This window comes from Fusarium odoratissimum, assembly GCF_000260195.1.
Source record: "Fusarium odoratissimum NRRL 54006 unplaced genomic scaffold supercont1.22, whole genome shotgun sequence".
In the NCBI taxonomy this organism is placed as follows: domain Eukaryota; kingdom Fungi; phylum Ascomycota; class Sordariomycetes; order Hypocreales; family Nectriaceae; genus Fusarium; species Fusarium odoratissimum.
This window is the reverse complement of record NW_022158707.1, coordinates 587,401-609,165: the sequence shown is the minus strand read 5'-3', so window position 1 is coordinate 609,165 and position 21,765 is coordinate 587,401. Positions and strand designations below refer to the sequence as shown.

At 48.3% G+C, this 21,765-nt stretch overlaps 9 protein-coding genes and 1 non-coding gene across 10 annotated transcripts; 8 read left to right on the top strand and 2 right to left on the bottom strand.

Moving 5' to 3' along the window:
- Positions 1-2,005: 2,005 nt before the first annotated feature.
- On the top strand, positions 2,006-3,583 carry FOIG_11730 (uncharacterized protein; the record flags this gene model as incomplete). The annotated part of the gene is made up of 3 exons (XM_031212296.1): positions 2,006-2,227; positions 2,275-2,378; positions 2,434-3,583. 3 exons carry the CDS (start codon positions 2,006-2,008, stop codon positions 3,581-3,583), a joined length of 1,476 nt encoding a protein of 491 aa, XP_031058273.1.
- Positions 3,584-6,628: 3,045 nt separating this feature from the next.
- FOIG_11729 (uncharacterized protein) lies at positions 6,629-7,577 on the top strand (the record flags this gene model as incomplete). The annotated part of the gene is made up of 2 exons (XM_031212295.1): positions 6,629-6,747; positions 6,806-7,577. The coding sequence occupies 2 exons, from the start codon at positions 6,629-6,631 to the stop codon at positions 7,575-7,577; spliced, it is 891 nt and encodes a 296-aa protein (XP_031058272.1).
- Positions 7,578-8,165: 588 nt separating this feature from the next.
- FOIG_11728 (uncharacterized protein) lies at positions 8,166-8,616 on the top strand (the record flags this gene model as incomplete). Its single annotated transcript, XM_031212294.1, has 2 exons — positions 8,166-8,321; positions 8,389-8,616. The coding sequence occupies 2 exons, from the start codon at positions 8,166-8,168 to the stop codon at positions 8,614-8,616; spliced, it is 384 nt and encodes a 127-aa protein (XP_031058271.1).
- A 379-nt stretch (positions 8,617-8,995) lies between these two features.
- On the top strand, positions 8,996-9,732 carry FOIG_11727 (uncharacterized protein; the record flags this gene model as incomplete). The annotated part of the gene is made up of 2 exons (XM_031212293.1): positions 8,996-9,082; positions 9,247-9,732. The coding sequence occupies 2 exons, from the start codon at positions 8,996-8,998 to the stop codon at positions 9,730-9,732; spliced, it is 573 nt and encodes a 190-aa protein (XP_031058270.1).
- A 1,326-nt stretch (positions 9,733-11,058) lies between these two features.
- Positions 11,059-13,159, top strand: FOIG_11726 (uncharacterized protein; the record flags this gene model as incomplete). The annotated part of the gene is made up of 3 exons (XM_031212292.1): positions 11,059-11,094; positions 11,894-11,969; positions 12,948-13,159. The coding sequence occupies 3 exons, from the start codon at positions 11,059-11,061 to the stop codon at positions 13,157-13,159; spliced, it is 324 nt and encodes a 107-aa protein (XP_031058269.1).
- A 1,025-nt stretch (positions 13,160-14,184) lies between these two features.
- Positions 14,185-15,601, bottom strand: FOIG_11725 (uncharacterized protein). Its single transcript, XM_031212291.1, has 2 exons — positions 15,214-15,601; positions 14,185-15,166 (listed from the first exon to the last, which is right to left on the bottom strand). The coding sequence occupies exon 2, from the start codon at positions 15,155-15,157 to the stop codon at positions 14,636-14,638; it is 522 nt and encodes a 173-aa protein (XP_031058268.1). The 5' UTR covers positions 15,158-15,166; positions 15,214-15,601; the 3' UTR covers positions 14,185-14,635.
- Positions 15,602-16,147: 546 nt separating this feature from the next.
- On the top strand, positions 16,148-16,960 carry FOIG_11724 (uncharacterized protein). The gene has a single exon (XM_031212290.1). It carries the CDS (start codon positions 16,364-16,366, stop codon positions 16,739-16,741), a length of 378 nt encoding a protein of 125 aa, XP_031058267.1. The 5' UTR covers positions 16,148-16,363; the 3' UTR covers positions 16,742-16,960.
- Positions 16,961-17,018: 58 nt separating this feature from the next.
- Positions 17,019-18,887, bottom strand: FOIG_11723 (uncharacterized protein; the record flags this gene model as incomplete). Its single annotated transcript, XM_031212289.1, has 5 exons — positions 17,019-17,022; positions 17,049-17,186; positions 17,237-17,990; positions 18,037-18,600; positions 18,644-18,887. 5 exons carry the CDS (start codon positions 18,885-18,887, stop codon positions 17,019-17,021), a joined length of 1,704 nt encoding a protein of 567 aa, XP_031058266.1.
- Positions 18,888-19,273: 386 nt separating this feature from the next.
- FOIG_11722 lies at positions 19,274-19,355 on the top strand. The gene has a single exon. It is a non-coding gene; the product is annotated as a tRNA-Gly (tRNA).
- Positions 19,356-20,254: 899 nt separating this feature from the next.
- Positions 20,255-21,652, top strand: FOIG_11721 (CMGC/SRPK protein kinase; the record flags this gene model as incomplete). The annotated part of the gene is made up of 3 exons (XM_031212288.1): positions 20,255-20,741; positions 20,791-21,080; positions 21,168-21,652. The coding sequence occupies 3 exons, from the start codon at positions 20,255-20,257 to the stop codon at positions 21,564-21,566; spliced, it is 1,176 nt and encodes a 391-aa protein (XP_031058265.1). The 3' UTR covers positions 21,567-21,652.
- Between the last annotated feature and the right edge of the window lie 113 nt (positions 21,653-21,765).

Here is a 21,765-nt window from a genome sequence, read left to right as displayed (position 1 = left end):
GTCGCCCAATGGACTCTGGTGTTCCAGACGTTCGTTTACACTCGCATTGGTGTTTTGTTCTAGAGGCCCGAAGACAGAAGTCCATCCTGCTTTAGGCTCAACTTGTCCGTTGCCGAGGCATGCACCGTCGGTGCAGATAAGAAAAGACTTTGGATCGTCCACTCGAATAAATCGTGTTACAGGTGGGTGACCATTGCGTCCAATGCCCGCAGGGGACAGGCTTTGGGGAGTTGCCGAAGGGGGCGGTACAAAGACTGTTGGCAGGACTAATCCGCTGCCTCGAGACACTTCCATGTGGCGAATAGAATCTAGTCCCTCGATATCCAAAGAGCCAGCGTGATCGGGATCGTCCTTCATATTCTTCTGGACGTCTCACACGCCCTTCGATTGAGTCTTCATCAACGACGTCATCCGTGAAACTGTAGTCAACATAGCAGCATCCGCAAGCCATGAGTACCACAGACCAAACGGCCATCAGGTAATTCAATTGGTATATCGGGGACCCAACTCATGCTGATGAAGTCTATCCTGTAAGATGGGTGATTTGCGTAGGAAAGTATTTGTCTTAACGTGGAGAAACTCCTGCCTTGGATATGAAGCTTGAAGTTTGGCACAGAATATTGCATGTCCAACTCAAAGATAAGTTTCATCAGATAATTGGAGAATGATAACTCAGTACTACTAGAATGATGCAATTGGGTGAATCACTTTTGGATTTAATAGGTAGCGAACGATCTCTGCTGTTTAATGCTACAGGTTACTCCAAACTCAGTGAGAGTCCTTGGTGTTAGCCTTCTAACAAAGTGACTTGGGTTTACTGGGCAGCGAAGGTGGGGCACAAAGTACTCCAAAGTAGGTCAGGCGCAAGTCGTCGCACGGACCGTTTTCAATGACCGTAGGGTAATCACTCAGACATTTGAGCTTCTATAGAAACACCAAAACTAAGGATAGTTATGAAGAGATGCGATGAATTGAAGAGGGACAATAAGAAGTGTGTAGAGAAAGGCCAGAGCCGTACATACCAAACTTGAATCAACAGATAGGTAGTGTTTTCTGTGACTCAGACCAATGCCTTTACGTCGAGTTTCAACGACACATAAATGAGTTATACTAATTGACCGCATGACAAACCGCAACCAATGTTCAGCACTCGAGTAAAACAAACCGGCTGATTGAAATTGTAATAGCTTCAAGTCGTACCTCCATTTCTCCAGCGAGAGTCGTCAGTCAGTTCTGCGGGCAACCATATCATGAGAGTGTCATTTCGTGGGGCGGACAATGAAGTCTCCGTGGACATTTCTTCTTCCGTGAGATCAGGTCACTCCACAGCAATTATTGGTCAATTCCAGACCCTCCAACGCTGCAACAAATATGGATTGATAATCGTGACCAGCATCCCAGCATCATCAGCCGCATCATGACAATATTCGAGTACAAATAGGAATATCAGCAGGTAGCCTTGAAGAAGAGCGCTCAAAGGATATAGGCTACTGGTCGCGTGCAAGCCGAGACAATGGCGCATAGGCTCAGATGATAGCGCTTTATACTGTAAATGAAGGGAAATTGGAGGAGGCATGATGAAGCTTGGTGGCACTCAATTGCAAGCCAATATCATATCATGAGCTTGGCGACAGCATCTAATATGGAGACTCACACTTCACTCCGAAGACCCCAACGGAGGTTCTCCAAAGCCTTTTAACTGAATCAAGTAAATACAAGCGTCTCAACCCCATCATCAACATGCACCTTCAACAGCCATGTTGCTCCCCCGCACTCAAACGGCCTTTTCTTCCTCCGCCACTAGACCACGAGAGTATGAGGCGTCGAGGTCTGGACTGGATCTAGCAAAGGTTGATCTGGGGGAATCCGGGGCCCCAGGAAAATCACCCATGGAGAAGTTCTCCCGCTAGCCACGAGACTCAAGATATATAACATGCCAGACCACTCGCTCCAATCTTGGCTTCCTCAGAATCAACTCACCTCTACAACCATTTGAGAATTCATCATGACTGCCAATTCCAAGCGTGGAAGCATCGAGCAAAAGCCTGAAGACAACTTTGTCGAAATGTCTGTTGCTGATGCAGCTGAGAAGCCTGGTGTCCTTGTTGACCCAGAGGCGGATTACTCTGGTGCGGTGAAGAAGACGGATCCGGCTGAGATTCGCCTTGTTCGCAAGCTGGACTTTCGCATCATGCCTACTCTCTGGGCGATGTACTTCCTCAACTACGTGAGTTTGGTCCTGGCTGTGGGGGAGACAACGCTGACCCTTCATAGCTTGATCGAAATGCTATTGCCCAGGCGCGCTTGAACGGTCTCGAAGATCACCTTGGCCTCAAGGGAACACAGTACAACACGTGTATCTCGATCCTTTTCGTCGGGTATGATGAATGAATGCCTTCTCCTGTCATTGTGACGATGCTAATCTTTGACAAGCTACTTGCTCATGCAGATCCCATCCAACATGCTCATCTCCTCGAAACGCGTCCGTCCCTCGCTGTACATGTCAATCTGCATGATGGGCTGGGCCATCGTATCTGCCTGCACCGCCCTCGTCAAAGACTACAAAGGTCTCGTCGTCGTTCGATTCTTCCTCGGTGTCGCCGAAGCCCCCTTTTATCCCGGAGCCCTTTACCTTCTGGCAATCTTCTACACACGAAAAGAGATTGCTACGCGACTGTCGATCTTATACTCAGGCAACATCTTCGCGACGTCCTTTTCCGGTTTGATCGCCGCGGCAACATTTGGCACGATCGATGGGCATCACGGACTCAAAGGATGGCAATGGCTTTTCATCATCGAAGGTGTCTTGACATTTGCAGTCGGCATCATCGGAATCTTCACTCTGGCTGACAGTCCCTTAACGACTCGGTGGTTGACCGAAGAGGAGCGACAACTTGCACATGATCGAATGCTGCGCGATACTGTTGGTCTGGAGGAGAGCAAGGGAGCTCGAGCTGGATTTTTCCAAGCTATCCGTGATCCTCGTCTGTGGCTCTTCTGCTTCATCCAGAACATGCATCTCTCTGCTTGTTCCTTCAACAACTTCTTCCCTACCGTTGTAGGCTCTCTTGGCTTCAATAGCACCATCACTCTGGTTCTGACTTGCCCGCCCTACCTCGTCTCTGGTTTCTTTGGGTACCTTGCAGGATGGTCTTCGGGCCGGTTCAACGAGCGTACTTGGCACATTACTGCCTGTATGAGCATGGCACTCGTCGGATACATCATCTCCTGTGTGACGCTGAATACACCTGCCCGATACATCGCTTGTTTCCTGTTTGCCAGCGGTGCATATGCAGTCAACTCGATGATTCTTGGCTGGGTTTCCGCAACGCTTGGCTCGACAGCTGAGAAGAAGTCGGTCAGCTTGTCAATCGTCAACGTCATCGCTAACGCCTCGTACATCTACACTGCGTATCTGTACCCCAAGTCAGACGGCCCGCGATATCTGATCGGAATGGCAAGCAATGCTGGATTTGCAACTATGTGTATCGCGGGCGTTTGGGCTATGAAGATCTGGCTTGTTAAGACTAACAAGAAGCTCGATCGGGAAGGAAACACAGGTGCTACACGATACGCTTACTAGGATCTGGCCTGGAGATTCACCTAGAACTGGCATATTCTGATAGGGATCTGTCATTTTCTTAAGATTACTCATACCGCATCGATAGTTCTTCGTCAGTTTGTCGCAATGGAGTCATGAAAAGGCACATGTTATCTGATCACATCTATCTGTATGGCGCACCGTGAACTTGAACCATCATCGATTTGACCTTGATTGGTAGATACCTAGAGAAACCCCTTATTCTGATGGGCAGCCGCCACCTCACCGGCAGTTATGAAGCTCACAAAGTGCGTGTGAGCTTGAACCCTGTATTTAACCTTGAAGGGCCAACGTGTTAAGCAATAGCAGAGAGTTGAAGGCTCCAGTCTTCAGGGTCTATGTACGTCCACCGGTAAATAACCTCAAAGCTTCATGCCAAGACAACCAATACTTGTCAACCTCATGACTCATCACCAAAACAAGTTCAGTCAGAGAAACTTAGTCTACCAGGCAGCAGCTTAATACAGACACAGTAAAGGCTATAGAATGTCTATTTAACAACTTCTCTGCTGTCTGGCGACACCGCTCGGTGCAAAAAGCTAGCTACATAATAGACATTAGACACTATCTCTTTCGTGTTGGGGGACACTGCTCAATGTGTTACTTTAACCTGATGGTTAAAGCTATCGCTACGGCCTTTTTTTTTTTCTTTACTTACTAATCTGTGATACGTATGTTCGAATCCCTTTGCATTCGGGTTGCCCACTTTAGCCCCAGCTTCATAATGCCCCGCATACGATCACGTGCTGCACCTGGTATTTATACAATTCAACTTCTCATTCCCGCACACTCTTTTTCTCCTTCTCCATTATTCGGCCATTCTATTTTTCTTCTCCAGGCGGTCATCATTTCTTTTTCTGGTGTTTCTGCTGTGACGTCAAATTCTCATTTGCGCAGTGGGGCCATGAGCCACAAGTGGCTGTTCACGCCGTCCTCCCCAAACGAGAACAAGACATGCTGGCGACGCAGAAAGAAAAGGAGCGACCATCACCACGACCCAACCGACCTCTCACCTTCCCAATGAACGCTTTATCAATGGTATTTAAACCAAAATAACAACCCATCCTCCCGACAAGGGCCGTAGCGGTGGTGTAAATGGAAGCACATTGAGTCGTGTCCCCCAACACACTCGAAGATTGCTGGTTCGAATCCAGTCCAACCTGGGTGAGGGGTCAATGCAGGTGCGGACCCTTGCACTTGGAGCAAACTCCGAGTAGAATTCCTCTTCGTTCTGCGTTGAGGGTGGATTAGTAGTCACACCTCGTGATTTGCGAACCTTTTTGCTGTTGTGATGTGATGTGAATCGGGAGGAGCCGCCAAAATGTTTTTGTAATTGTTTTTGATCAACGGACATTGACTGGACGTAAGAAGAGGCTCCAATTTGAGCTGATGTGGTTGTTGTGGTCGTGAAACAGCTCATGAGATTGGCTGATTCAGTCAATGGGGAGAGATTGGAAGGATTGCATGCTGCCCAAAACTCATTTCTGAGAGTTGATATTGGGAGAAGATAAGATGTGTAGGTTTAGAGTCACTCCAGGGTGATTGGCGGTACCATGATGCCCATGGTTGAAATGTGCCAAAGTGACATTACGTGGTTGAGACAACCGCATATTGGTACATTCATCATGACCTTTACTCGCCCCTTAAACCGTTTGGGAGCCAGCTCAGGGATCATACCCCATAAATTAAGTTGTCCAATAAGCGAAAAAAAGACTACCAGGTGTTGTTGGATCATGCCTATTCTCAGGGGAAATTGGCTATGGAACTGGTCTGGTTTCCGCTCGCCAACGCCGGGCTGTCCAAATCAACTAGAGCGCTGGAAACATTTGGAATACTCATATTAATCCATTTTCCTCGTAAATCCAATACTGCCATTCTGCCCAGTACCTAAACCTAGCCCCTAACTCAAACCCATTCAAACTCCATTCCAAACAACTATACAGGCAATCTACTCTTGGCTCTAGACAAAGTCTCAGCACACCATCTCGCCAGATCACCTTCATTGCTAATCTGCGGTTCGGTGATATCGGACCCAGGACATACGTACATGTCCCGCATTTTCTCCAGTATCATTCACAACCCACTCGTAGTAGACTTGAGGGATGCAGTCATAGAACTTCCCAAACTCTGGTCTCTACTAGTGGAGAGAGAACCTTTTCTGGAGCGTCTTGATGCATCGCCAGTGCTTCAAAACTTGGCCGAATGGACCGAATGCATCAACTCCTCCTTGCCGTCGGCGGGGCAGACATCAAGGAACGCACTATTGGCAGTGTTGACAATCCTTGCTCATATCTCGGAATACATGATCTACTTGAGTAGTTATGACATGAGTGAGGAAACGACTGTGGGAACTAGGACCCGCATACCAACATGCTTAAGGGCATCCAAGGACTCTGTGTCGGACTCCTCTCTGCCATAGCCCTCTTGTGCTCGCCAACCAGCACGGATGTGGCCAAGTACGGTGCTGTTGCCGTGAGGCTGGCGTTGTGTGTTGGAGTATTGGTAGATGTTGACGAGATCGAGCTATAAGAACCAATTGTCTGCATTTGTACGCGCTGGCCGCATGGCGACGTCATGGTGGAGAGGAACTGTTGAATGCTGTGCTCGGTAGTTATCCACAGGTACGGTCACTCGGAAGGATGCAGAGGCACAGTTGCTTCATGTCATTCAAACATGGCTAAATTGAACCTAGTCTTATGTTGGAGTTCGTCTAGATGCCAGCAGTATTAAGATCACAGCCTGCAAGAGGTTCTCTATGTCCTTGATGCGCGACCTGGAAGAAATGGGGGCTGTGGCAAAGCAGGTAGACCTGCAAGGCCGCTACCATCACCCAGCGCACGAAGCTGTGTTTCAGAGGCTGGGTGACCTTGACGTGTCCCTCAACATGCTCCAATTTTCCCAACATAACCATCCGCTCGTACCAAGGCGGAATGATAGCGGTCAAGTGGTGAGTGCTAGCGCTTGGCCCTGTTGATTGCATTCCCCGGTCTGTCCTGGCCATCACGCCACTGCAGGTCGTTAGCCCCAATGGCCGACGCAACATTTTATCACGGCTATGGTGATGACTCCATTGCCATAATCGGAGTATCATCCCCGTTTCCGGATTCAGAGACCCCCCAACGGTTCTGGGAAGACATCCGGAATAAGTAGGTAAACAGTTGTCTAGAGGCAGCTGGCTCCTTCGACTCTGCCTTTTTCCGAAAGCCCCCCCGCGAAGCCGAGCATATGGATCCACAGCATCGACTTGGCCTTCATCCGGCCTACGAAGCTCTACCATCCGGGGGATATTCAGTCCGTCATCCTCAGCGACAGAAAACGTGAGCTACTACATCAGCATGTCTCTTGTGACTATGAAGATAACGTGAATAGCCATCCCCTAACGGCATATTCCTTCACTGGCACTGCGAGGGCCTTCTCAAGTGGTCGAATTAGTCACTTCTTTGGTCTCAATGGTCCGTCCATGGTGATTGACACGGCATGTTCGTCTTCTGGGGTAGCAATCCACACGGCCTGCAGGGCCATTCAGTCGGGACAATGCTCCATGGCTCTGGCTAAAGGCAGCAACCTCATGGGCCCAGAAGCCAGGTTGCACCAAAATCTAGCGACGACCTCTTTCTTGAGCCCAACTGTTCAGTGTCGACCCTTTGATGCTTGCGCAGACGGCTACCGTCAGAGCGAAGGCGGAGGCTTCGTTCTGCTGAGAAGAGGCTCTCTGAAGAGGCTCTCTGTTGCAGTGGCGGTTCACGACTGCATCCTCGGCGTGGTCGCAGCCTCAGCCGTCAATAATACCAAGGGAAGTGGATCAATCACACTGCCATCGGCTGAGTCGCAGAGTCATCTGTACCGACTTGTGCTGAAGACGGCATGCCTGCAACCGCAACAAGTGTCGTACGTCGAAGCCTATGGCACTGGCACTCAGAAAGGCGACCTGATCGAGCGGCAGAGCATTGAAAACGTCTTTGCAGGACATGGTTAATCTGGTTTGACATCTCTGCATCTCGGTTCAGTCAAAGATAACATAGGACACTGTGGGGCGGCGTCGGGAGTGGCTGATCTGGTCAAAGTGCTGCTGATGCTTCCAGAATCGTCAAATTCCGCCCCAGGCCAACTTCTATGTGCTCAACCCCGCCATATCCTCGCTGAAAGACGCAAGCATGGATGTTCCTGTATGCTTAGAGCCGTGCAGAGAGCCTTTTCGCGCGGCAATGGCCAACAACTATGACGCGTCAGGGACTAATGCAGCTATGCTTGTTTGCCAAACTCCACTGGTATCTCCTGAACCAATCATGTCTGCAAGCCAGCTTCATCAGTACCCAATCTTGATTACTTGTCACTCTGAGTCCAGCCTACGCGAGTACTGCCGCACTCTCATGGAATTCGTTGAGACTCAATGTCATGTCCCTAAAGCCTCGTTGCTCCCGAGCATCGCCTTTCACTTAGCTCAACGACAGGAGTCATACCGTCACCGACTTGCGTTCTCAGCCTGTTCAGTAGATGCATTGAAGGTTCAAATTCACTCCAGAGCCCATAGCAATGATGCCGATTCCAAGATACCAAGGCCGCAATGTCATCCGAAGCCAGTGGTGCTCGTCTTCTCGGGCTAGACAGGTCGCCAGGCTTTTCACAGCCGAGAAGCCTACCTGAGTTCGAGCCTCCTACAGTACCATTTGGATCGATGCAACCGGATCTTGCAGACTATCGGTCTTCACAGTTTGTTCCCGTGTATATTCGAGACGGAGCCCGTCAATGACTTACTTGACCTGCACTCTATGCACTTCTCTTTGCAGCACTCGGTTGCAGCATCGTGGATACGCAGTGGTCTGGAGATCAAGACGGTGGCTGGTCATAGTCTGGGCCAACTGGCAGCCCTTTGCGTTAGTGGTGTTCTCAGCCTGCGAGACGCCTTGAAAATGATTTATGGCCGGGCTTCGCTGATCCAGAACAAATGGGGCTCAGAACGAGGTCGCATGCTCAGCGTGGAAGCATATATCCCTACTGTTGAAGCCTTTGCATAGTTAGTTCTAGGGGTTGGTAAAGTGAAAATTGCCTGGTATAATGCCGGTCTGCGTCATGTCATTGTGGGTACTGAAGCAGCTATCGCCGAATTTGAGGAGGTTGCTCACTCACGCAACGTTTCTGTCAAATAACTGCTCGTCACCCATGGATTCCACTCAGCCAATGATGGACTGCATTATTCCCGAGTACCAGCAACTTATTGGAGAGCTCACCCTGAAACCTCCCACTATCTCCATTCTGGGATGTTATCAATCCTGAGCTGATTGCTCGGCAATGCCGCGAGCCTTTCTACTTTTAACTGCGCCATTTGCAGAGTTAAGCAGAAGCTAGGTTCCCTGCACCTGGCTCAAGGCTAGATCTAGCTCCGCCGGTATTACCATGGCTCGTCGTGCGCTCACAAGCCAAGTCTCACCAAGCTTGTCGTCCCATTCTTTTTACTCTATCCTGTTGCAGGGAGAAGAACCAGTGAGATCTTTCGCTAACACAATCATCAGTCTCTGAAATGCTGGAATGCTGGAATACGAGTCCAGTTTTGGCTGTATCATGCTTCAGAGAGACGCCGTTTTGTCCCGCTGGAGCTGCCTTGATACACCTTTGAAAGGTCAGAGCACTGGCTACCTATCGTACAGAAGTACAATGTATCGGAGCTTGCAAGGCAGAACCAGCACACAATACAGGAAGCACCAAGGTTAGTATCTCTGGTAGGGACCACCGAGCTCTTCATCAACCAACAAAGCGATGACTACTCTACCTTCGCCCGACGCAGGGACAAGGCTGTGCCTCTCTGGGGCGGCCCTCATCGGCCACTACTTCGCCGTCTTTACTATCGGTGCGAGCAGCTACGCGAGGATCGCAATGCCTCAACCGTTCAAGGGTTGTTTTTCAGGAAATTGCTGGAGCGGGTGGCTAGCTACGACAATAGCTACCTGGGTATCCAGTCCAACACATCGAGAGGCCTTGAAGTCGTAGCTGATGCTACCATGCCTGCCATTATGTCTCAAGCTTGTTCAGAAACAGCTTTCGGGCCCCCGATCTTCGATAACTTGTTGCTCGTGGCAGAGCTACATGCCAGCAGTCTTGGAAGCCTTGCAGACGATATATATCTGCAACTTTAGTAACGCTGTTATTCCGCATGTTCATTCTGGAGACATGGAATAAAAGTCCGAGGGACCTTAAATAATCTTTTCATATTTGAATCTGGAGGATAATAAGATTATTATATATGATATATATATGTTCAGTGCGCACTGTAATATTCTCTTTCTGGAGATTACAGGTGCAAGCATGACACACGCTCCGATTCAGTCTTAATTTAAATATAAAAGTGTTGCCAGACACAGCCCTTAAAAGTAAGCCAGACGCTAACCTCTTTGATGGTCCTTTCCCTGTTACTCCTGTCATGGAGATACCAGCCTCCTCGCAACGGGCTACACCATTTATTACCCAGGCTCGTCTAGAGTTCGCCCAAATCAAGTAAGCCACCAGCTCCTTTTCACAGACCACTGCTCTTACTGGTTTCTTCGCCGATGTGTATAAAAAGCTGACGTCTTTAGTGTTTGCATACATATTAGAAGCTTTCAGCACCTTGGGTTGTGATCTGAGCACGCTCCAGGCCGGTGATCCTTTGTATCCCCTGCACCATACACCAAAATACCAAAGGTTTGTGTCTCAATTCCATGGCATTCTGGAAGAAGCTGGCCTGATCACTGTCCTTGAGGGACAGTCTATCCATTTCTGGACTGCGGCGCCTCTACCCCAGTGCGGACCCTCAGTGGACATTTAGCACGAACTCCTGAATGAGTGGCCAAAGCACCGATCAGACCATCAGCTACTCAACGTCACCGGTTCTCGTCTTTCAGATTGCCTCTCCGGTCGAGTCGATCCACTGCAGTTGCTCTTCCAGGATGCGGCCTCAGTTGGGCTCCCAGAAGACGTCTACGTTAGCTCCCCTATGTTTGCGTCTGGGAACAGAATAATGAGTGAGTTCCTTCATCGACTTCTATTGTGACTTGGTAGTACTGAAAGGCTACGTGTTCTTGAAATTGGGGCCAGCACTGGCGCGGCTACACGGAATGCCATGGACCAGCTATTGGTATCCAATATCGGCTTCATCTACATATCCATCGACATTTCCTCTGCATTCGCGACGAGCGCCAGGAAGAAGTTTGGCGCGCTATATAACGGCCGGAGGCGGTAATCCAATATGATGTTTACAGTTCTCGATATTGAAAAGCCGCCGCCAGCGAATATGCTGCAATCATACGATCTCATCATATCATCAAACTGCATCCACGCGACGCGGGATCTAGGGCAAGCTTGCACTAACATAGAAAAGCTGCTTCGGAGGAACGGCGGTATGCTACGTCTTCTGGAGCCGACGCGGCCTCTCGGCTGGCTAGACTGAGTATTTGGTTTACTAGATGGTTGGTGGCGGTTCAATGATGGCCGAACCTACGCACTGGCAGATCAGTATAAATGTAAGTCGACGCTGTTGGAAGCGGGCTTCTTCCAAGTCGATTGGACCGACGATGGCTTCCGCGAATCTCAGCAGTTCCGATTAATCACGGCATGTTGGTAAAGAAAGAGGATGCCAGGTCAAGCAGGGTTAGTTGTGACAGAAATACCTACTTGAAACTGTCTTGAAATAAAAGGAATTCCTAGGGACGCATGATCTTCGAGTAGATAATATTTAACTGCATCTTGGCACTAAGAAATATTACTAAAACACTTCTATTACGTATACGAAGAAGATATGCTTCCAAACGTGGTTACAACGAGCAATAAAAGGAAAGAAAGAGCCCGAGAGTGGCAACAGGGGCATTGATATTGTAATATTGCGTGTTAAATTGTGGCCCTCTTTGAGGAAAATATTGCCGAATATCTGCAAGCCTTTATCGTAGCGAGCTAAGTTATCTCCCTTATATGCCTGTAGGGGTAGATTCTTTCTCTTCGTTTGTGGATTTCTGTTCCCTGACTTTGACATGAGGGTCTGATATCCTATGCTTCTTAAAATAAGGACACGATATGTAGCCTGATAATCTGGGTTTGCTATATCCTCGATTTGCCTCAAGATTAACATAGTACCCTTCGCATTAAGCTGCGAGCTATTATTCTGCTAAATCGTTTTCTAACTATATCTCTAGTGAGCAGTACTTGAGCTAGAGAAGATATCGGGAATATAATGCAGCATCTCCTGCTACTTAACGGCGTCGTGAACGTGATGCTCCGACCTTTCTCTCCGCTTTCAGTGACGCTACATACTGATGTATTTAATAGCTATCTCGGACTGGAGCAAACCGCCAAATGGTCGACGGAGATGTGGAGGAAGGATGCTGCCGTCGTGGTCTTTTCCGTGACAAGATCGATCCAAGGATATGAGATGCGATGCTCTGGCCGATTCTATTAAGTAATTGGCAAGTTTTGGTAGTAAAAAGGTTTGGTTAACCCTGGGTATAGACCCCTGGTTGGATGGCGCCGATATCGCGGTATCTCGAACGAGCTCGGCAATCCTGGGAAGCGCTTTATCTCACTTCGAAGTGATAGCTGTTCTTTAATTGGGGCCAACTCTGATTCTGGGTTCCCGGCGATATGGGAGGCCAAAGATAGCGGAAACGCCACATGATATAGTTCTCCTAGAACGACGACGCTTTGGTTGCCCCTGGGCATTGAACAGCGTTTCTTGAAAAGTGCCTGAGGGAGTAAAGGTGTGTAGTAAATAGCTAGAGGCAGTGCATTACTATGCTAAAAGGCCTCGATAGTACTCTTCTCTTGATACCGTTTTTTTCCTGCAGGATTTTGGGCTCGATGGGTACATAACTATCACAGATCACTCCATCAACGAGATAGCGATGACAGCGAGGACGACTTTTATCGCATTTGAAGTATCGGATCCCATCTAGTAAGCAACCTTATCTCCCCGGTTGCCCCGAAATGAATCGAAGCCGATAGGCACGTGGACCTACTTGCTGCAGCGATCCTGTTAGCAGAGGGTCCGGAAGAGCACTGCACTTGGTGATTCTGAGACTAACCATATTATGCAGCCTGTTCAGACCTTACGTGTAGATGTACATCTGTACTTGGCCTTGGCACTCTCAGAAGCGTCCGTCTTGGCTGTCATTCTAATTTAGCAGATATCGCAACAGTACGGCTGGAAGAAGTAGAAAAAATAGGCAGATCATAAGTCAAGCCCAGAGCCTATTCTACATGAATCAAGCAGCCCACTATTAGAGTGTTATTCATAAGCTCGATAAATGGTAGGCTGGGATGAAGGAATGTGGGTTTCTTCCTGATTAAAAATTACTCGTCGAAGGTAGTCCGTACGTCTTTTCAGGCAGCACAAACCCGCCTACTCAGCCCTTCGAAAGCAACACTGCGACCCTGGAGTACAACTCTATTGATAGCCTCGGAGGGCCTCAGCAGTTCAACAGAACCATCGGAAGTCGCAACGAAGTTTCATTGACGTTCAACGATGGTACCGCGATCAAGGGACCTCTTGATATTCCGGTCAGACCCACTTCTCAAGTTGGTGGTATGGGATCTTGATCTGAGGAGTAGCCTATCTCCATTGCAATCCGATGGGTTGGGGAGTACGGCTGGGGGATATTGTGTAGAGGAGGGGACGGTAGCAAAGTCAAGACCTAGCTCATATCCGCTCAGATAGACAAGTTCATACTCCACAAAGTCCCTCAATGAAATCAGGTCCATATAATTGGGTACGTCATATGATGAACAGTCATCATTGAAGCTTGAACAGAAATTGTTTGGACCGAATCTGACGGAAGCCTCTCCAAGCATGCTGATTGAACGGAGGCTCGCTCAGCTGGGCTCCACAGAACACGTAGCATGCAGGACACTAATAGCAGGCCCAGCTTCTTCCGAGAAACATCTGCCCAGTCCTCAGCGTCAATCTCCTGCCACGGTCACGCCCAGAGATTTTCACAATGGAAAAAGAAATTATCGACAGCGAGTTGCGAGTTGAAGCAAAACTCTGAAATGGCCAAGACCTCGCGTACTCCGTATAAATGGTTGCTTGCAATCAATTAGATTATCAAATTCGTCTTGCGCTCGCTACTGTGGCTTGGAGGTCAAAGCAGGATAGCTGACTTTCTTGGAATATGCTCTCGGCTTCTCCTTGCCCTGGTCCCCAGCTGTATATCTGATGAATTGAGGGGCCAGTCTCATACCGTGTATTTATATACACCATGTCGTATATTCACTTCGAATAGTGTAACAACAACCTCATTTATCTCCCTGCCCCCCGCTTCGTAAGGTACATCACGTTCTGCACTGGAGCAGTCACTGAACGAGAGGTTGGTCTACCTGATCACTCAATGAACGCCTTCCGTAAAGAGCTCAATCAGATCGCTAGGCTACAACGTATTCGAAGCCGTCTTTAATATCGAAGACCATAAATACAGCTTCTCTAGGACGCTAGACCCCAAATGCAGATATCTGGCACCATATCGTTAACCTATTATCGAGATTAGGGGATATTCTTTGTATGGTGGAGATAATAAAGTCTGGTGGCGCCTTTTATAACACTTGTTCATATCAATGGAAAGTTGTTATTGCTACAAGCCAAGGAAAGTGTACATTAGGTAATGCTTTGTCAATACTGGGCTAACTTTGAACTGGGATTCATGCATCATGACTTCGATATTCTCCGCTGTATAGCAGCCAGTCTCATATCCCACTAGTGTAGATCACATACTATTCCTTGCCCAATCGTCAGAAATTGAACTCATCTCAAGCCAGAATCAGCCTCTATAGAAACCCCCGAGGCATACAAGGGTGCTGATTGAATGCTCAATTTGAAAGCAGTGGGTATGGATTGAGACATGGAGACGGCTCTGCAGCGTGACAGCCCTCGATCAAAGTTCAACAGCAAAACCGGCCTTCAAGGGTAGGAGAAGAGGCTTGTATCTTTCCAAAGATCCCTTACTGGGTGGGGTGAGAGCCAGCTGGTGAAGTCTGGAGTGAGAGGGTATACTGGCAGCATAAAAAGAAATAGAAACACTGCTAGGATTGATAGAATATGACCTGTGAGCTTGATCCTTCCATCCTTTCGTCGGCATAAGAGACGACCCGGTCCTTGAACTCGTCAAGATCAAACTGCATTACCCAACCTTGCTCCTGAAGGGCTTGTACGGCATACATGATCCAAGTCACACAGCTTTGCTGCGGATGCGTATTCTTTACCGGTAAAGATATAGAATGAAATAAGTCATCTAGTTGGGCAAACGTGACATCCTCTGGCACTTCTCCGATAACGATACACCCAAGCGGTTTGACGTTTTCATCTGGCTTGACATTTTCCTCCGCTCGGAGCCACCAAGTCATGGTAGGGTTGTGCATACGAAAAGTAACTGGATTGATCTCGGATACATCGGTAGCAGAGAAGGCGTGGTAGTCTCGTTCCTCGTGACCATCGGGCATGATGATGATACCCCAGTGATATGCCGCATAGCCAAAGACTCGCCGCTTGTCCCCGCGAGAGAAGTCACCCCGATCATACAATGCTACAGCGACTTGCTGTACCATGGCGAAGAACTGCGCTTATCAGTGCCCAAGTACCACGATACTGCGCGGGGACTAACCAATTGAACAGTTCATCCGAAGCCTGAAAGCTCTAGGAAACACGATCGGCCTTGCCAGAACACGACGCGGGTCGGTTGAAACTCGATGTCCTGGTGCCAGGCCAGGTTTTCTTAATGACCAGTTTCGCAATCCACGGGTTTTGCCTTCATTGACAAGAGATTGGGCTGGAGTTTAGGCGCGCGATATTAGAAACTGATCATCTTGAAATTTCTCCGCGCCCAACGTTCAAAGTGGAGTGACGATCGACATCGCTTGCAACCAAGATTCGTCGAGAGCATACACGTGATCTGAAGCGAGAACCAATGAGGCAAGGGACAGTTCACAGAGGGCTGGAAAAGAGAAAACAGAGTGGGCTTGTATAAAAGTGCCGTGGACATACAAAGCAGAAGACGGCAATTTCGTAAACGTCCGATTGCTGCCCCATTACGAGACAGCAACGTGCACTGTAAGCTTATTGGCGTAAGGCATTGGCTCAGACCAGGCGGAGTGGATTTTATGCACCTTCTCTCTGGAGACTTACGATATAGGATTTTCAGCCAGGGCATAGCCTCATGCAGTCATCCAGATCAGCTCAACAAGGTTGGTTCGGAGTCCCGGATAAATAACTCTATCCACTGAGCTTACTCGCTCTGAGGATTCTCGCATTCTGGCGTCACCTACTAACGTCGGCTTACTTTATGTCACGCGATACATTACTTACAGGATCCCTTTGCAGCTGCCTATTCTCGTTCTTAACATGAATATCTCATGTAAGTCTGCCCCATTGTAGCAGCGGCTGTGAGGGTGTCCTGGTATAGGCTGTTCGTTTCTGCCAGTATTGAAGGAATCCACTCTGCGCGGGGTCCCGTTCAATCCACTCTGATTGGATTTGGGCTTGAAACTTGGTTGAGCCATGCGGAGAACGACAAGGGTCATGGTAACGAGAGCCTCGAAGCAAAGACAAAAGGCTGCTTACTCTGGAGGGATTGGGAACTGGCCGAATGCTACGTGGCCTGACAGAATATGCATGATGCTGGCATTTTCGTTTAGCCAAAATATGTCAATGAACAAAGTATAAAGAGTCGTCTTGTTCCCAACATATTGAGATGTCAGACAACAAATCAACTCAATCATCAAAGTAGTCCATTACCAAAGACGACTTCACTCATCATGCATTTCTCAACTCTTCTCGCTGGCCTCGCCACTTTTTCTACGACTGTAACCGCCATCCCTACGGAAAAGCCTCACGTCGGCGTCGCCATCCTCACCGTCAACGAACCAGAGGACAGTACTCTTCCTCTCAACGTCCCTCTCGGCGTTCTCACCCACCAGAAGAACAACAAGCTCACAGAGCTGGAGTTTGTTAACGTCTACTCTACTGTGAAGGGTGTCAAGCCTCCCAAGATGGACCAGATTAGATGCCAGATGTACAAGGATCAGTATGGCACTGTGCCTATCACCAAGGATCTCACTGCAGAAAATGGTGTTGTTAGCAAGAAGCCCATCTACCTCGGATGGGTTCTCTGCCGTGTCAAGGCGCAGAAATAGGCTGCAGTAGTTGGGGTCATTTGGATGTTTTATTTGTCTCATCATGTGATAGGCGGAGCATTGAACATTAAATACAGGATCAAGTGTAGTGATATGAGCTTCAATTTGGTGGTAATCAACCTTATGAAAGACCCTGTAGCTACAGTTTTGTACCAGGCTACCCAGTGTACCTCCGTCTCACCGAACAGTAATGATAATATCAGTAGTCGTCTCCGTCTCCGTTGACAAGGTGGTCGTAAACCTCGTTACACCAAGACTCGAACAAGCATCGTAATACTCATCTGCAGAATCGCAGTACGTAGCATACTCGGGCGTCTGGGTAGGAAAAACAGTAGTAGCCACGTCATCATCATCACGAGGGGCAACGTTTCTCGTGGCTGGCATGACATGTTCGGCGACAATAATACCTCGGACAACATGACGTTTGCGAACCTCCGTCACGGTACTAATATTGTGGTTAGGACATGGTACCAGGTCAGGGCTGATCATACTTACACTGTTGCAGGACTGACGGTAACGACGTTGAGGTCTGAACATTCTTTTTCACGCACGTCGAGGGGAGGTTCCCCGTCTGGAGAAGTTATGCCGGAAACACAGGCGTCAACGGACGGAATAGTAGTCGGCTCGGTTGTAGAGGCGTCCATAGTGGTTGAAGGAACTTCGGAGGTAATATCACCAGTTGTTGAAGTTTGTGGAACATCATTCGTGGAAGCGCTGGTCCCGGGCTCAGTTGACATGTCTGAGCTGGTTGTTGTCTCCAAACTGTCAGTCGACGTGGATGTCTCATCGGATATATTTTGTGATGTAGCAGAGCCATCACTGTAGGTAACGGTGTCTGAGTTGACGTCAGATGATGCCGCATCCGAGGTTGATGCTGTCTCAGGGAATCCTTCTTCTGATACAGAAGACGACTGTACCCCCTCTACCCCAGAGCTGTCTGCTGCTGAAGACACGGAGGTATCCAGGGACGACAGCAGTGGCGAGACCGTGGTTGTAGTAGACAAGCCATGCGATGAAGAAGTCATCGTTGCAGAGGTCACTGTTGCAGTGTCGGTACTTCCGATCGTTGAGGAGCTTGACGAAGTGGAAGCCTCAACTGATGTGGAGTTGGCTGACGATGCAGAGGGGGTTTGGGATTGAACAGGTGTCTCTTCTATTGAGGTGACATCCTGTGTCGATTCAGTAAGATCGGAGCTGATTGTCCTCGAGGTATCAAGACCAACTAATCGGCCATTTTGACATTGTTCAACTACAAAACTGTCAGCACCGAACAGATGGAGTCAAGTATAACATACCTCCATAGACCGACAGATCAACTGGTACGCAACCCGGTGGCCCCGAAGAAAACGTGATGTAGACTTTCCCACTAGAATCCTGACAGAACCCAGCTTGACCTCCAGGCAGCTTAGCATTGGTGAACTGAAGACCGCCGCCCGAAGACAAAAATGTCTTTGTGACGGCATCGCTGGGTGCTTGACCTTGTCCAGAGAGCTCTTTAAACTCTTCGCCAGCGTAGTATATGGGTATACCATCTTCAAGGAGCTGATCATCCGAGAGGGTAAAGACAGCAGCGAAGGTACAGACTCCCGGATTTTCATTGCCAACGAAGCCGCCAGTAGCTCTTCTGCTCAGATCGCGTTTGTCATTTTCGGGAAGGGATATGAGGAAGATGATTGATCGACCAGCTGGCTCGGTAACAATGCTTGATGCTGAGGCAGTGTTTGATGACGAGGTCAATCTGGCTTCAACACTGCTTATTGGGACGATTGTAGTGCCATCCGTGGACTCGGTGCCAGATTGAGGTTCAGTTGACTGGTCGTCCACGAGCTGCGTTTCAAAAGCTGAAGAGCTTGTATCTTCTATGCTGTTAGCTCTTCTAACAGTTTGATGGAGAAGATATACCAGTACTTATTTGAGTCGTGACGGATGAAGCATTATCGGCAGCTGTCACGTCTAAAGTTGGTGCCAGGCTGGAGTACTTGGTTGCTTCGCCAATCTCTGTCAAGTTTGAGGAAGCCTGCAGGGGGACAAGGTAGGCTGACACATAGGTAATGCACCAAGTTTCCAATTTCACTGGTGCCAGTTGTTTTGCAGCAGCATTGTTAAACGCTGCAAGGAAAGTGGCGATGAATACCTGGTGCTTCATGGTCGTCGAGTTTGTCGTGTTCAAAGAAGTGAAGAGGAACGGCATGAATTTGGGGAAGCTTGGAGTAAAGAGTCAACCGGAGCAATTGAACCAGATGTCTCACTCTGCGAAATTGTTTAAGCAACAAATAATTACGATACTATTAAATGTCTTTGTTGGTTGTCATGAGACAGTTTTGCTGCAGGGAGAATGTACACTCAGCTCGCCATGAAACGCCACAGCAAAGGCAATTGTTCAACTTGGACCCGAACTCCCTCTATTGATTTCAACCATTCCATCAACCAACAACCACTTCCTAGGGAGGCTATCGAAATTGCATGCGATGGTGCTTCCGGCGGTAAATGCCTGGGATCCAATTGCACTTCGATCGTCAACAACATCCAATAGCGTAATTGGTTTAGTGGTAAAATTCTCCGTTGCCATTCGAGCAGCGTCGGGGAGCCCAGGGTTCGATTCCCTGATTACGCATTACCATCTTTGAAGTCCTAATACTTCTCTTTTTGCTGTTTGAGAGTCATTTCTGTGGTGATTGGATGTGAAAATTATTTTCAGCTGTGTGACGTGGTTTTGCCCTTTGTTGGTTGGAAGAAAGACTTTGGCGGGGCTAAATTACAGGGCGTTGTGGCGTCTTAGAGTATGCAACCCACTGAATTGAATAGCTCCTGTGCTGAGACTCAGCATCATGAGAATAAATGTTGTAGACTACCTAATAGCTTTAGGCAAATTCTTATCTGTGATTATTAAATAATAGATTAAATAATCCTGGATATGTCTTTAAATATCTATTTTATAGATGATCTTTCTGTCGTCGATTATTAGAATCACCAAGGTGGAAATTAGACCATTCGTGGAAGAAATAAACATACCGCACAAGGATTGCTTTTGGGTAAAGCACCTTTTCCTTGACTGTTTGGTAGCCGCGTACGTTCCTCGGATACAGGGACGTTCCTTGCATGAAAATAATATTTGACAATGTTGACAGTAGACATACTGATTCCAGCTGTGTTTCAGTGTACTTCTTAGAGATAGGAAATCAAGAAGAAGGCTTTGAGAGAATAACATACCGTTTTATAGCCTTTCAACTGTTCATAACGGTCAATCTCTTGCTGATCTAAAAATAAGTCCAACATTCTTTCTCATTGGCATGATTTCGTTGAAGGCCTTGGTGCATACGCCCCACTCTGTCGATTTGCCGCAAGCGATTGCACTGAGAAGTCTGTGCGCGTATGGAATCATCACGGACTTGGCGATATATACGCCTGTCATTATTTTCTTTTACGCGACGCCTGTTTCCGGCGCGCCTCCATTCATCTGATACCCAGTTTTCTGCAACTCATCGACCTTACTCCAGCGCATCCCGCAAAGCTATGTCTACGCCAACTGTCAGATATAAGTACATCGAAGAAGTCGAGATACTTGAAGATTATCGGCCTGGAGGCTACCATCCTGTTCAGATTAACGATACTCTGCATCATGATCGTTACCAGATAGTGCACAAACTTGGGCATGGTACATTCTCAACCGCCTGGCTTGCCCTCGACCGAAATTCATCCACCTACGTTGCAGTGAAGGTTGGAACTGCAGATGCGGATAAAGATGAAGTCGATATTGTCTCGAGGCTCGCAATGACCGGTACAGATGAAACAATGAACCCGCGAGTTCTTAACTATTTCACTGTTAATGGGCCCAACGGATCACATCCATGTCTTGTCACGACACCTGCACGATGCAGCCTCATAGATACAAAAGATTCATCTAACTCAGGCTTATTTCAACTAGACGTGGTCAGGTCTCTGGCTGTCCAAGTCACAAAAGCTGTGGCTCATGTTCACTCGCGCGGTTATGCCCATGGAGGTTAGTTTCTGATCCCTTCATCCAACCACTTACTAAAGTCACTCGCAAGATCTTCACTTGGGCAACCTATTGTTACGATTCCCAGCTTCGCTCAACAACTTGACGATCGACCAGTTGTATGCAAAGTTCGGTGCCCCAAAGCTGGAGCCTATCGCTCGTCTAGACGGGTCTGTAGAACCTTTACCAACCGGCGTGCCTTCTTCTGCTGTTCTGCCTGTTTGGCTTGGTTTACCAAGTGATGATATCTCCCTATGCGATGCCAAACTCTTACTGAGTGACTTCGGTGTCGCCTTCCGGCCAGCAGATAAGACAAAATGCGAGTCCAATGCGCTCCTCGTTGTCCGCCCTCCTGAGTCGTATTTCGAACCAACAAAGCCGCTCACCTTCAAATCAGACATATGGAGCCTCAGCTGACTGATATTTGAGTTATTTGCCCATCGCTCCCTCATTGATGGCATTATCGCCTCCCAGGACGACATCACTGCGCAACAAGTTCACTTGCAGGGTATTCCACCGCCTGAATGGTGGGACAAGCGCTCAAAATGGTTTGATAACAAAGGCCAGGCGCTCAGTAACGAGCAGGATATCTGGTCATGGGACAGACGGTTCAGACAGTGGATACAAGAGCCGAGGAAATCGGAGGGTATGGAAACCATCAACTCAGAGGAGGCGGCTGCGCTATTGGACTTACTGAAACGAATGCTTGCATGGAAGCCAGAGAATCGGCCTCAGGCGCAGCAGGTATTGGAATCAGGATGGATGAAGGAATGGGCTTTGCCAGCCTACAACAAAACCAAGCGAACTCCAGAAGTCGAAAGAGCATGAAACTTTGCTTACCTGAGATATATGCTTGTAATAGAAAAGAACGATAGCAAAGGATTAATAAGCCTAACTGCACAATTGAGGATCGGTCAATTGGCATTGTCCGAACCGTTTCACAGGGTTTGGGGCAGTGAAACGCTGTGACTCTTATAGCCTTGGCATATGTCCGTATACCCAGCCACCACGGGACACTCGGACACCT

Coding starts and splice junctions, on each gene's coding strand:
- FOIG_11724 (XM_031212290.1), top strand. CDS start 16,364: ATGCATTTCTCAACTCTTCTCGCTGGCCTCGCCACTTTTTCTACGACT.
- FOIG_11725 (XM_031212291.1), bottom strand. CDS start 15,157: ATGGTACAGCAAGTCGCTGTAGCATTGTATGATCGGGGTGACTTCTCT.